The sequence below is a fragment of the Pseudorca crassidens genome, chromosome 10 (genome assembly GCF_039906515.1).
Source record: "Pseudorca crassidens isolate mPseCra1 chromosome 10, mPseCra1.hap1, whole genome shotgun sequence".
Taxonomy (NCBI): domain Eukaryota; kingdom Metazoa; phylum Chordata; class Mammalia; order Artiodactyla; family Delphinidae; genus Pseudorca; species Pseudorca crassidens.
In genome coordinates this window covers 70154301-70168484 of record NC_090305.1, presented here as the reverse complement: position 1 = coordinate 70168484, position 14184 = coordinate 70154301, and the positions used below count along the sequence as shown (strand labels likewise).

Sequence of the window (14184 nt, the reverse complement as noted above, 5' to 3'; positions counted from 1 at the left end):
AAACATCTAAATTCTCCAGAGAACCATTTTCAAAGTCACTTCTTGGAGATGCTATCATGACCCTGATGCATTTCGTTTACACTGTTAGATAGTAATAGTTACCATTCTAAATACCCTTTTTATTTTCTCAGACTGATTCATTTTAGTCTCTCAGTCTACTTTGTTTCAACCGTGCTTGTGTAAATTTGCACAGAGGAGTGGAGAGTAGCCAAGTCCGCTTGGAGGTCAGGGCTCCTTAGGTCACAATCAAGAAGTCAGTGGTAAAAATAAATAAATAAATAAAAATAAAAGACTATCAAAAAGAAAAAAAAGAAGTCAGTAATTTCTTGGTGCATCTCTATTTTATAATCGTGTAAAAGAAAGAATTGAGGGAAAAGAGAGGGAGGCCTGGTTAAGTTGCTTACCTGAGATGTGCTTTGCTGTACACTCTGCCGGCTAGATAAATGCTATGGAAAGAAAGAAAAACTCAATCAATTGGGAAGGAAACTAACTTTTATCAGGAACCTTCTATATGCTAGGCATTCTGATATATATTTTACATATATGATCTCATTTAATTCTAATAACCTTGTTAGACAAATGTTATTTGTATTTGACAGAGCCAGCTAAGGTTTAGTGTAAGGAAGTGAAATGCTGAAGGTCCCACACAGCAAGAAGGTGGCAAAGTCTGGATTCAAACCCAGGCCTTTCTAGCTTAGAGTACCAGCCAAGTCACAGGTGGGTGCTTGTTACTGGATTTTTGTTTTGCCACTGTCCTTTCCACACAATGTATCACATCCTGCACTGCGTGACACAGCTTCCTCAGGCTCTCCACGCTGGAGAAGGTATAGCCTTTAACCACAAGTGGCTCCTTCCCAAACATCTCTCCATGCTGTTCCTTTGCTGCTGGCTAAAGTTAGAAGAAGCAGATTCCAATCCCAGCTGCATGCAAATGGGTTGTGAAACTCCAGACAAATTGTTTACTCTCTCCAAGGGACATTTTCCCTCAACTATAAAAATGAAATAAAAGTTTTTGTTGTCTTCCTCACAAGGTTAATGCAAGGTTCAAATAACATAATGGGAAGCAGCAAGATATAGTAGTTAGGGACCTAAGTGCAAAATTTTAAATCTTGACTCACACTTTCCTCATCTGTAAAGTGAGGATAACATTTCATGCTGAACCTCATAGGGTTTTGTGCAGATTAACTCAGCACAGTACACACTGTAAGCGGTTGATCATTGTTATCTATAATTAGTATTCTTATTATTGCTGTTCTATTTTTATAATTAGTTATTAAAGAAAAGTCAGTCACATTTAGAAGTAAACCCCGGCCAGGAAGAAAGGTGTGTTCACCATTCTTCAAGTCCCTGGTCTTAGGAGACTTGAAAATGAGAGTTTCTATCCTGCCTCCTTTTGGCCCCTACAGGTTGTGAGACAGCTCTCATTTGGTGAACTGTTCCACATCACATGGCTAAGACGACTGGTTGCTGAGTAGAATGGTTTCATTCTTTTAACAAGTATACACATTTAACCCTAAATAAAACTGAAGTACAATTAAATATTAATTTAAATGCATCTCACTAGCTATATTAGTTAATTATTAAATATTCATGTGCATTATTAGCTATATTGGCTAATTATTATTGACTATTAATGTTCATCCATGGGAATATATGTTCCCATGATACATATTAAATATAATTAAAACAGGTCTCCACCAGCTGGGGAAATCATCACATAGAAGGCTTATGTACAACAGAAAACTTCATAAATAAAATAGTTCACAAAAAAAAAAGCTTTAAAAAAAATCAGGCTTTCAAAAAACAAAAAGCAAGCTTTCTATGGTTTACTGACCTATATCCCACTGGGAAGGTTACTGGCCTACAACTCCTTCCATTGTTTTATTTTTAGGGTCTACACTAAGGCATTCTTCTCAAGTGAATTTACTGACTAACTCTTAAAAATGACTACCAATCATAAACATTAATGTTCAATTGTAACTATATATGGGAGTTTACAGCTAATTTCAGTGTAAATCATCCTGGATGACAATAACAGACATCATTCTAGACTTCAGAGGCATCAAATTTGGGGAGAACTTGGGACCTCCCTGCTGGCGCAGTGGTTATGAATCTGCATGGCAATGCAGCGGACACGGGTTCAATCCCTGGTCCGGGAAGATCCCACATTCTGCAGAGCAACTAAGCCTGTGTGCCACAACTACTGAGCCTGCGCTCTAGAGCCTGAGAGCCACAACTACTGAGCCAGCATGCTGCCACTACTGAAGCCCGTGCGCCTAGAGCCCATGTTCTGCAACAAGAGAAGCTACCACAATGAGAAGCCCGTGCACCACAAAGAAGAGTAGCCCCTGCTTGCTGCAACTAGAGAAAGCCTGCAGGCAGCAAAGAAGATCCAATGCAGTCAAAAAAATAAATTAAAAAAAAATTTGGGGAGAACTCTTCAACCTAGTCTGAAAGCACCCCACATGGGTAGCTAGAGAATGGCATCAGAACTGGCATTTTGGAATGTACAAATGTACATTTCCACCAAAAGTGCATAAGGGTTCTCTTTTCTCCATATCCTTGCCAGCATTTATTTAATGATAAGCAAATAGGTGTGAAGTAATATCTAACAGGTGTGAGGTAGCATCTCATTGTGGTTTTTTTTTTTCTTTTTTTTTTTTTTAATTTATTTATTTTATTTATTTTTGGCTGCATTGGGTCTTCATTGATGTGCTGGCTTTCTCTAGTTGGGGCGAGCGGGGGCCACCCTTCGTTGCTGTGTGCGGGCTTCTCATTGCCGTGCTTCTCTTGCTTCAGAGCACCGGCTCTAGGTGCGCGGGCCTAGTAGCTGTGGCGAGTGGGCTCAGTAGTTGTGGCTTGCGGGCTCTAGAGTGCAGGCTCAGTAGTTGTGGCACACGGGCTTAGTTGCTCCGAGGCATGTGGGATCTTCCCAGACCAGGGATCGAACCCATGTCCCCTGCATTGGCAGGCGGATTCTTAACCACTGCGCCACCAGGGAAGCCCTCATTGTGGTTTTGATTTGCATTTCCCTGATGATCATTGATTATCAAACACCTTTTCATGTATGTATGACTTCTTTGGAAAAAAGTCACATCTTTCTCTCATTTAAAAACTCAGAATAATTGATATTTTGCTACTGAGTTTTAAGAGTTCCTTACATATTTTGGATATTAACCCTTTATCATATATAAGGTTTGTAAACATTTTCTCCTATTCTGCAGGTTGAATTTTCATTTTGTTGACTATATTTTGCTGTACAGAAACTTTTCTGATTGATATAGTCCCACTTGCTGATTTTTCCTTTTGTTGCTTGTGCTCTTGATGTCATATCCAAAAGATCACTGCCAACACCAACATCAAGCAGCTTTTCCCTTATGTTTCCTTATAGGAGATTTACGGTTTCAGGTGTAACATTTAAGTCCTTAATACATTTGGAGTTAATATTTGTGCGTGGCATAAAACAGGAGTACAGTTTCGTTCTTCTGCATATCCAGTTTTCCCAACATTTATTGAAGAGACTATCCTTTCCCCAGTGAAAATTACTGGCTCCCTTGTTAAAATATTACTTGACTGTATATGTGTGGGTTTATTACTGGTATTTGATTCTGTCCCATTGGTCTATGTGTCTGTTTTTTTGTTTTTGTTTTTTTTTTTGCGGTACGCGGGCCTCTCACTGTTGTGGCCTCTCCTATTGCGGAGCACAGGCTCCGGACGCGCAGGTTCAGCCGCCATGGCTCATGGGTCTAGCCGCTCCGCGGCATGTGGGATCTTCCTGGACCGGGGCACAAACCCGTGTCCCCTGCATCAGCAGGCGGACTCTCAACCACTGCGCCACCAGGGAAGCCCTATGTGTCTGTTTGTATGCCAGTACAACATTCACTGTTTTGAATTACTATAGATTTATAATATAGTTCAAAATCAGGAAGTGTGATGCTTTCAGGCTTTTTTCTTTCTCAAGATTGCTTTGGCTATTCAGAGTCCATTGTGGTTCCATACAAATTTTAGGATTGGTTTTTCTATTTCTGTGGAAAACACCACTGGAATTTTTATAGGGATTGCATTGAATCTATAGATGGCTTTGGGTAGGGGTGGATATTTTAACAATATTAACTCTTCTAATTCTTGAGCATGGGATATCTTTCCATTTATTTTTGTCTTCTTTAATTTCATCAATATCTTATAGTTTTCAGTATATAGATCTTTCACTTACTTAGTGAAAAGTTATTTCTAAGTATTTTATTGTTTTTGATGCTATTGTAAATAGAATTGTTTGCTTTATTTTTTTTTCAGATAGTTCAGAGGATATTCTGATTTTTGTAATTGATTTATGTATGTTGATTTTGTATCCTGAAACTTTATTGAATTTTTTTATTCTAACAGTTTTTTGGTGGAGTGTTCAAAAATTTTATATGTATAAGATCATGTCATCTGCAAGTAGTGACAGTTTCTTTCTTTCTTTCCCATTTGGATGCTTTTTCTTTCTTCTTCTTGCCTAACTGTTTTATTGTTCTGGCTAGGGCTTCCAGTACTATGGGATTTTTGTTGTTGTTGTTGTTGGTCTTGGTTTTTCTGGCTGCGCTGGGTCTTTGTTGCTGTGTGCAGGCTTTCTCCAGTTGCGACAAGCGGGGGCTACTCTTCATTGCGGTGCGCGGGCTTCTCATTGTGGTGGCTTCTCTTGTTGCGAACCGTGGGCTCTAGGCTCGTGGACTTTAGTAGTTGCAGCATGTGGGCTCAGTAGTTGTGGCACATGGGCCCTAGGGCGCACAGGCTTCAGTAGTTGTGGCGCATGGGCTCAGTAGTTGCAGCGCATGGGCTCTAGGGCATGTGGGCTTCAGTAGTTGTGGCACATGGGCTTAGCTGCTCCGCAGCACATGGGACCTTCCCGGACCAGGGATCAAACCTATTGGCAGGTGGATTCTTAACCACTGCGCCACCAGGGAAGTCCCTCCAGTACTATGTTGAATAGGAATGGTGAGAGTGGGCACCCTTGTCTTGTTCTTGATCTTAGAGAAAAAGCTTTCAACCTTTCATTGTTGAGTATGATGTTAGCTGTGGGCTTCTCATATATGGCTTCATTATATTGAGGTGTGCTTCTTCTATGCCCACTTTCTTGAGAGTTTTTATCATAAAGGATGTTGAAATTTTGTCAATTGCTCTTTCTGCATCTATTGAGATGATCTTATGATTTTTTAATTGAACTACAGTTGATTCACAATGTTGTGTTACTTTCAGGCATATAGCAAAGTGAGTCAGTTTATATATATATATACACATATATATACATATATATGTGTATGTTTTACAGATTCTTTTCCATTATAGGTTTTGATCATACGATTTTTATCTTTTATTTTGTTAATGTGGCACATTACATTGATTGATTTGCAGATGCTGAACCATTCTTGCATTCCTGAAATAAATCCCACTTGATCATGTGCTGTTAATGTGCTGTTGAATTTGGTTTGCTAGCATTTTGTTGAGAATTTTTGTATCTATATTCATCTGGGATATTGGCCTTCTTTTCTTGGAGTGTCCTTATCTGGCTCTGATATCAGGGTAATGATGGCCTTGTAAAATAAGTTTGAAGAGTGTTTCCTCCTATTCAATTTCTTTGGAAGAGTTTCAGAAGGATTGGCATTCATTCTTCTTAAATATTTGATAAAATTCACCCATGAAGCCATCTGGTCCTGGGCTTTTCTTTGTTAGGAAGTTTTTGATTACTGATTCAATCTCCTTACTTGTTATTGGTCTGTTCGGTTTTCCTATTTCTTCATAATTTAGTCTTGGTAGGTCGTATGTTTCTATTTAGGGTGTCCAATTTGTTGGCATATAATTGTTCATAGCAGTCTCTTATGATCATTTGTATTTCTGTTTATCAGCTGTCTCTTCTTTCATTTATAATTTTATTTACTTGAGTTCTCTTTTTTCTTGCTAAATCTAGCTAAACATTTGCCAACTAGTCTTTTCAAAAAAAAAAACAACAATCAACTCTTAGCTTCATTGATCTTTTCTATTGTTTTTCTATTCTTTATTTCATTTATTTTTGTCCTGATCTTTGTTACCTCCTTCCTTCTGCTGACTTTGGGAATAGTTTGTTCTTTTCCTGGTTCTACAAAGTATAAAGTTCGGTTATTTGAGATCTTTTTTTCTTAACGGAGGCATTTATCACTATAAACTTTCCTCCTAGAATTGCTTTCACTGCATCCCTAAGTTTTAGCATGTTGTGTTTCCATTTTTGCTTGTCTCAGGACATATTTTTTTATTTCCCTTTTGATTTCTTCTTTGACTCATTGGTCGTTCAGGATTGTGTTGCTTAACTGCAACATATTTTTGGAGTTTCCAGTTTTCTTCCTGTTATTGAATTCTAGTTTCAAATCACTGTAGTCAGAAAAGATATTTCATATGATTTCTATCTTCTTATATTTGTTAAGACTTATTTTGTGGCCTAATGTGATCTATCCTGGAGATTGTTCCGTGTGCACTTGAGAAGAATGTGTATCCTGCTGCTATTGGACAGAATATTCTTAATATTCCAAATATGACTGTTAGGTCCATTTGGTACTAAGTGTAGTTCAAGTCCAGCATGTCCTCATTGATTTCCTTTCTGAATGATCTATCACTTGATGAAAGTGGGGTACTAAAGAATCTAATATTGTTGTATTCTTGTGTATTTCTCACTTCAGTTCTGTTAATATTTGCTCTATAGATTCAGGTGCTCTGAAGTTGGGTGCATATATATTTACAGTTGTTATATGCTCTTGATGAATGACCCCTCTATCATTATATAATCACCCTCTTTCTTACTTGTTACAGTTTTTTAATTAAAGCCTATTTTGGGACTTCCTTTGTGGTGCAGGGGTTAAGAATATTCCTGCCAATGCAGGGGACACAGGTTTGAGCCCTGGTCTGGGAAGATCCCACATGCCACGGAGCAACTAAGCCCGTGTGCCACAACTACTGAGCCTGCCCTCTACAGCCTGTGAGCCACAACTCCTGAGCCCACGTGCCATAACTACTGAAGCCCATGTGCCTAGAGCCCATACTCCACAACAAAGAGAAGCCACCACAATGAGAAGCCCATGCACCACAACGAAGAGTAGCCCCCACTCACTGCAACTATAGAAAGCCCGTGGACAGCAATGAAGACCCAACACAGCCAAAAATAAATAAATAAATTTATTTTAAAAAAATAGCCTATTTTGTCTGGTATAAAAATAGCTACTGGGCTTCCCTGGTGGTGCAGTGGTTGAGAGTCCGCCTGCCAATGCAGGGGACACGGGTTTGTGCCCCGGTCCGGGAAGATCCCACATGCCACGGAGCGGCTAGGCCCGTGAGCCATGGCCGCTGAGCCTGCGCATCCAGAGCCTATGCTCCGCAACGGGAGAGGCCACAACAGTGAGAGGCCCACGTACCTCAAAAAAAAAAAAGAAAAAAAAAGCTACTGCTGCCATCTTTTGGTTGCCATTTGGATGGATTATCTTTTTCTGTTTCTTGCTTTCAGCCTATGAATGTTCTCAACACTAAAGTGAGTCTGTTAATAAACAGAATATTCTTTGTTTTTTTTTTTAATCCATTTGGCTGCTCTATGTCTTCTGATTGAGAATTTAATCCATTTACATTTAAGTAAAGTAATTATAGATAGGTAAGAAATTTCTATTGCTATTTTAAAAATTGTTTTCTAGCTCATTTTGTAGTTCCTTTTCTTTTCTCTTGCTGTCTTTGTGAACTGATGATTTTCCATAGTAGTGTGCTTTGATTCACTTCTCTTTATCTTGTATGTATCTACTGTAGGTTTTTGCTTTCTGGTTACGTGAGACTTACATAAAACATCTTATAGATAAAGCTATTACAACTTAACTTCAATCCCATACAAAATCTCTACCCTTTTACTCACTTCCCACCACTTTATGTTTTTGATATCACAGTTTACATCTTTTTATACTGTGCATCCATTAACAAATTACTGTAATTATAGTTATTTTTAATTTTTCTTTCTTTTCACCTTTATACTAGAGTAATATACTGCCATATTATAGTATTGGAGTATTCTGAATTTGACTATATACTTATCTGAATTTGACTATATACTTAAGTGTTTTATATCTTCATGTTTTTTTTTAATTAATTTATTTTATTTTTGGCAGCATTGGGTCTCCTTGCTGCTCGTTTGTTTTTTTGTTTGTTTGTTTGTTTTTTGCAGTATGCGGGCCTCTCACTGTTGTGGCCTCTCCCGTTGCAGAGCACAGGCTCCGGACACGCAGGCTCAGGGGCCATGGCTCATGGGCCCAGCCGCTCTGCGGCATGTGGGATCTTCCCGGACCGGGGCACGAACCCGCATCCCCTGCATCGGCAGGCAGACTTTCAACCACTGCACCACCAGGGAAGCCCCTTGTTTGTTTTTATATATAGTAGTGTGTATCTGTTAATCCCAAACTTCTAATTTGTCTCCCCCCCTTTCCCCTTTGGTAACCATAAGTTTGTTTTCTATGTCTGTCAGTCTATTTGTTTTGTAAATAAGTTAACTTGTATCATTTTTTTAGATTCCACATATAAGTGATATCATATGGTATTTTTCTCTGTCTTTGATTTTTGATAGTTTTATTATAATGTCGTGGAGAAGATCTCTGTGGGTTCAAATTGTTTGGTAACCTATGAGTTTCATGAACTTGATGTTCAAATCTCTCCCCCCAGATTTGGTAAGTTCTCAGGCATTACTTTAAGTAAGCTTTCTGCCCCTTTCTGCTCTCTTCTCTTCCTGGTTCTCTAATAATCTATAGATTGATTCTCTTAATGGTAATCTTTAAATATCATAGGGTTTCTTCATTCTTTTTACTTTTTTCTCCTTTGACTGAAAAATTCTGATATATCTGTCTCTAAGTTCACTAATTCTCTCTTTTTTTTTTTGGCTCCACTGGACTGCCAGGGAATTCCAGGGACTCTTTGTTTCATGAGTTTTTAAAAATCTTTTTTGGCTGCATTGGGTCTTCGTTGCTGCACACAGGCTTTCTCTAGTTGTGGCAAGCGGGGGCTGCTCTTCATTGTGGTACACGGGCTTCTCCTGTTGTGGAGCACAGGCTCTAGGCACGTGGGCTTCAGTAGTTGCGGCACGCAGTCTCAGTAGTTGTGGCTCATGGGCTCTAGAGCACAGGCTCAGCAGTTGTGGCACACAGGCTTAGTTGCTCCGCAGTACGTGGGAACTTCCCAGACCAGGGCTCACACCCGTGTCCCCTGAGTTGGCAGGAGGATTCTTCACCAGTGCACCACCAGGGAAGTCCCAAAGTTCACTAATTCTTTTTTCTGCTTGGTCCAGTCTAATACTAAATCTCTCCACTGAATTCTTCAGTTCAGTCATTGTATTCTTCAGCTCCAAAATTCGTTTGGTTCTCTTTTATGTTTTCTATCTTTTTGTTGAACTTCTCATTTTGGTCTTGTATTATTTACCTGATTTTGTTGAACTGTTTACTGGTGTTCTCTTGTAGCTCTCTGAGCATCTTTAAAATAACTACTTTGAATTCTCTGTCAGGCAATTTGTATATCTCCATTTCTTTAGGGTCAGTTACTGAAAATTTACTGTGTTCTTCGGTGGTGTCATGTTTCCCTGATTTTTTGTGATCCCTGTAGCCTTTCATAGTTGTCTGCACATTTGAAGAGCTGTTATCTCAAGACTTTATGGACTGGCTTTGGTAAGGAAAGATCTTCACCTATGGATGTGAGGATGCTAGAGTATGCTATGACTCTGGGTCTAATGGTGCAGGGTGCCCAGGTTAGGGCATATCGTAGCTCTGGGCTCAGGGTGCAGGTCTCATTGGCTGAGGCCACACAGGTCCACATATCAACAATTCTGTGATTCTTAGGGAAAGCTGTGGAGGGTCCACAGTAGCTGTAAGGGATGTTGGGGTCCTCAGTGGATCTTCCAGGTGCAGTGGCTAGGGACCAGGGCAGGCAGCAGTGGTGGGCAGAGTCAGAAGTGTGTACACACATGGCTCCAGGGTCCGGCTTCAGGGTCCAGCTTCAGGTACCTGCAGAGTGGGAGGGGGAAGCTGCAGACACACACATAATAGCAAGGGCTGGGACTAGCAGAAAGGGCTGGTGCCAACTGCAGATTGACAAGCAACTGCAGGGACCCTAGCTGTTGGCACATATTCATGAGGTTGTAGAGGCTAGCCATGAGCACATGCATGGCAGTGGAGGCAGGGATGGGAGTTGGGCTGGCCAGTGTGCAGGTGCACAGCTGCAGGGGCTACCTTTAGGTGAGCCTAGGGTTGCAGGCCAGTGACAAGTCAAGGCTGGATATGGGCCACAAGCAGCTGTGGGGGCCTTGGCTGTTGGCATACACTCCTATGGCTACAGGGGCTTGCCGTGGTTGTATGCATGGCAGTGGAGGCCTGTGTTGGGAGTCAGGCTGGTGGCGTGCAGGTACATAGCTGCAGAGGCTAGACATGAGCACACACAAAGCAGTGGGGTTCAGCTGTAGGGGTCTAGACTGGTGTCTTACATGCACACAACCACAGAGGCCAGGGCTGCTACATAACTCGTGCTCTGTCAAGAGATGCAGAGGGAGGTGGAGGACTCAGGTGGCTGGCATCTGTGAATGCAGATACCTGTGGGGTGAAAACCTTAATGGCAAAATCTGCAGGGGTTCTGTGGTGGCTACTGGTTTCTTCAGTGGTGAAATATGCTGGGGTCCTCCGTGGAGCAGTCTGCTGAGGTCCATTATGAGGTCCCCCGTAATAAAAGCTGAGGGGTTCTGCAGTGTCCACAAGGGCTGTTGAGGTCCACAGCAGCAAAGGCTGCTGGGATCCTAAGCAGAGCAGGCCACTGTGAGCCATGGTAGCTCCCAATGCATGACTGATACTGGCAGCCTCTGTCTGCCCTACTTCCTTGTTCCTAGCCATGTCTAGATGTCTCAGTATTTATACCAAGTTTATTCCAGTTATCTCATTTGTAATTTTCTAGAGCTCCTTGGGTTGCTTCTTAGATTGCTCCGCTCTGTTTCCTGGCTGTCTCACTTCCCTTTGCAGACAGGAATCACCATTTTCTTCCACTGAGTTGTCAGTTTTTTCCAAGTTTCTTTCATAAGTATTTCTTTTGGTCTTTAACTTTCATGTGGGAGGTTTCTTCCAATGGCTGTTGATGCTTGACTGTCTGGAATTGCTGTGTAGGACCTGCTGACCACTGGGTTTCACTGTATGGAGGTTTGTGGAAAGCAGTGGTCATCTTATCCAACAGCTTTTAATACCATATATACTCTGATGACTCCAAAATTGTTATATCTTAACTTCACTTCTGAACTCCAGACTTTCAACATCTCAGTCTGGAGGTCTAGAAGACATTTAAACCTTGAAAGGAAAAACCAGAAATATTGATCCCCACTGCTCTACTCTCTTCTCCCACAATGTTTCCTATTCCATTTCCACCCAGGTCAAAGTTGGGCATGTCAAAACATAGGAGTCATTCTTCTCTGACCTTTCTCTTTTTTGTACACACGCACATCTATTCAATCTATCAACAACTCTGACTGGATCTATCCTTCAACACATATTCAGAATCCAACAACTTACCACTTCCACTGTTCCAACCCTATCTAGCTCAAGATACTGAAATCAAAATCTTTTGTTTGAATGACTGCTCCCTGTTTCCATTCTTGCTCTACTCCAGTCCTTCTGCACACATCAGCTGGAGGAATCCTTTTAAAATGTAAGCCAAATCATGTAATTCCCCTGCTCAAATACCTTCACAGGCCTTCTGTCACACTTAGAATAAAATGCAAAATCCTTACCAAAAATATCATCCTCCAAGCCACCATTCTGAGGGGAGTTCTTAGCTTCAAACTGTCATTCTTCATTCACTTTCCACATCTAATTGATCATCAAAATTCATCATTTTTACTTATTAACATCTACATTCTCTATTGCATTTTTTCTCCATTCCTATTGTTGCCTAGCCATTATTTCTTGCCTGAATCACTTCCGTGGTCTCTTTCCTCCCTGATTCCAGTCTTCTGCATTTTATACTCTCTCAGCATTTAAAACCCACATCCAATCATGTCACTCCATGGTTCTATCAGACTAGCAGTTCTACTAATTTGGGGATTACAAAGCTCTTTGTGATCTGGCTCTTGCCTTCTTCTTGGCCTTATCTCCCAATTGCTAACACATACTTACATGCCAAAGTTACCAAATTATCTTATAGTTTCCTGGAATTACTACTTCCCTATGCTCTGTGCTATTTTTGGAATGTCCTTCCTTATGGCTTGTCTTCCTGATGAAGCCCTGCACATCTCTCAAGACTCATCTTAAGCATTACTTGCCTCTGGAGGCTTTCATTGATTGCTCAAAGCCCCAGGAGATCAGCTACTCCCTCTAACAGCATCAGTGTATATCTTAATTATGACATGCAGCTCATAAACCTTCTTGTTTGTGGTCTATCTGATCCCACTAGAGTAGTTTCTAAACATGGGGACCATGCATGGGGTTCAGAGGCAACTATCAATTCCCTAAAATTGAGTATAAAATTTTGTATGCAAAATCATACTTGTATCGTCCTGGGGAGAAATTTTATCGATCCTCCATAATATAGAAAGAGTTAGGAACCAATACCCTAGATGGTAATATTCTTTTTTTTTTTTTTTTAATTTTTTTTTTTGGCTGCGCTGGGTCTTCGTTGCCGTGTGCAGGCTTTCTCTGGTTGCAGCGAGTGGGGGCTACTCTTCATTGCGGTGTGCGGGCTTCTCATTGCAGTGGCTTCTCTTGTTGCGGAGCACAGGCTCTAGGCACGTGGGCTTCAGTAGTTGTGGCACGCGGGCTCAGTAGTTGTGGCTCACGGGCTCTAGAGCACAGGCTCAGTAGTTGTGGCACACAGGCTTAGTTGCTCCGCGGCATGGGGGATCTTCCCAGACCAGGGCTCGAACCCTTGTCCCCTGCATTGGCAGGCAGATTCGTAACCACTGAGCCATAGACGGTGATATTCTTAAGGGAAGGAGTAAGTCTCCATCTTTAATTTCTATATCTCACACATATCACTTCACACAGAGCATAGTTAAGGCAACTGGACACAAATGCTTTTGTATACTTGTAAATATACATAACCAAATATACAGAAGCAATTGATATGTTATTTGTATATGATTTAGGCAAATTTCCTATGGTTCTTGACCAGGCAACATACTTTGCATCCTCTGCGTTTCCTAAAAATATTACATTTTCTTAAAGAGAAATTTGTAATTCTTTCTAAAACTTGTAATTCTCACCAATATACACTCCTTGAATATATACTCCTCAAAGTGAGGTTTTACCCAGTCCTTTAGTCTAAGCTTAATAGTCACCGAAGGTTTCTGATGTTTATTTGTTTTACTTTAAAATTCTGTACCTTTTAGTTAATTCTTCTTATTCAGCCTGCAAAATGTAATCTTGGTTATCAGTCAACTCAATACACTTTTATAATAACCAACAGACAGTTAAGGATTTATCTTAGAAATACTGGTACACTGATAAACAACAAGGCCCTACAGTACAACACAGGGAACTATATTCAATATCTTGTAATAAACTCTCATGGAAAAGAATCTGAAAAAGAATACACACACACACACACACACACACACACAACTGAATCACTTTGCTATACACCAGAAACTAACACAACATTGTAAATCAACTATAGTTCAATAAAAAAAGTTTTAAGAAAGAAATGCTGGTACATTATTTCCAGGGTTAATCATTACATTATTAATAACTGGCTCTTTTCAGCTTCAACTACCTGCTTTTCTTAAGAGGTGGAGAGAGACAAAATTTTAGTAACTGCTGCAGGCTGAAGGAGCTCTGTTCACCAGCAAAACCAACTGAGAAATGACAGCTAGACATTACAGTAGGCCCAAATGCCCTACATAGTAATTCCATTTAGAGAGCAAGTGTGATAGGTACTGTCCAGATAAGGAAGAGCCCTTAAATACATTGAAACAAAGACAAAGGAATGATTTTAGCAATATTGTTTCATAATGTAATTAGGGATAGTAAAAGAGAAAAACTTAAGTGTGCAGGAGCAAGCTACACTGTGTAATAATTTCTTACCATTTTATAGAGATCTGAGACACTAATCTGGTCCGCATCCACTACTTCAAAGTCCTTTCGAGGCACCAGGTCCAGGCCCAAATGCCTAGTAAAGAGAAAAACCACATTCAGC

At 40.5% G+C, this 14184-nt stretch overlaps 1 protein-coding gene across 12 annotated transcripts in view; it reads right to left on the bottom strand.

Moving 5' to 3' along the window:
• DOCK3 (dedicator of cytokinesis 3) overlaps positions 1-14184 on the bottom strand; it is a 405644-nt gene that overhangs the window by 183517 nt on the left and 207943 nt on the right. For all 12 annotated transcript variants that reach the window (XM_067754576.1, XM_067754570.1, XM_067754573.1 and 9 more), the window contains exons 7-8: positions 14073-14157; positions 405-446 (exon numbers count right to left, since the gene is read on the bottom strand). In XM_067754576.1, coding sequence (XP_067610677.1) covers positions 405-446; positions 14073-14157 — 127 coding nt within the window. The remainder of the gene's footprint in view (positions 1-404; positions 447-14072; positions 14158-14184) is intronic.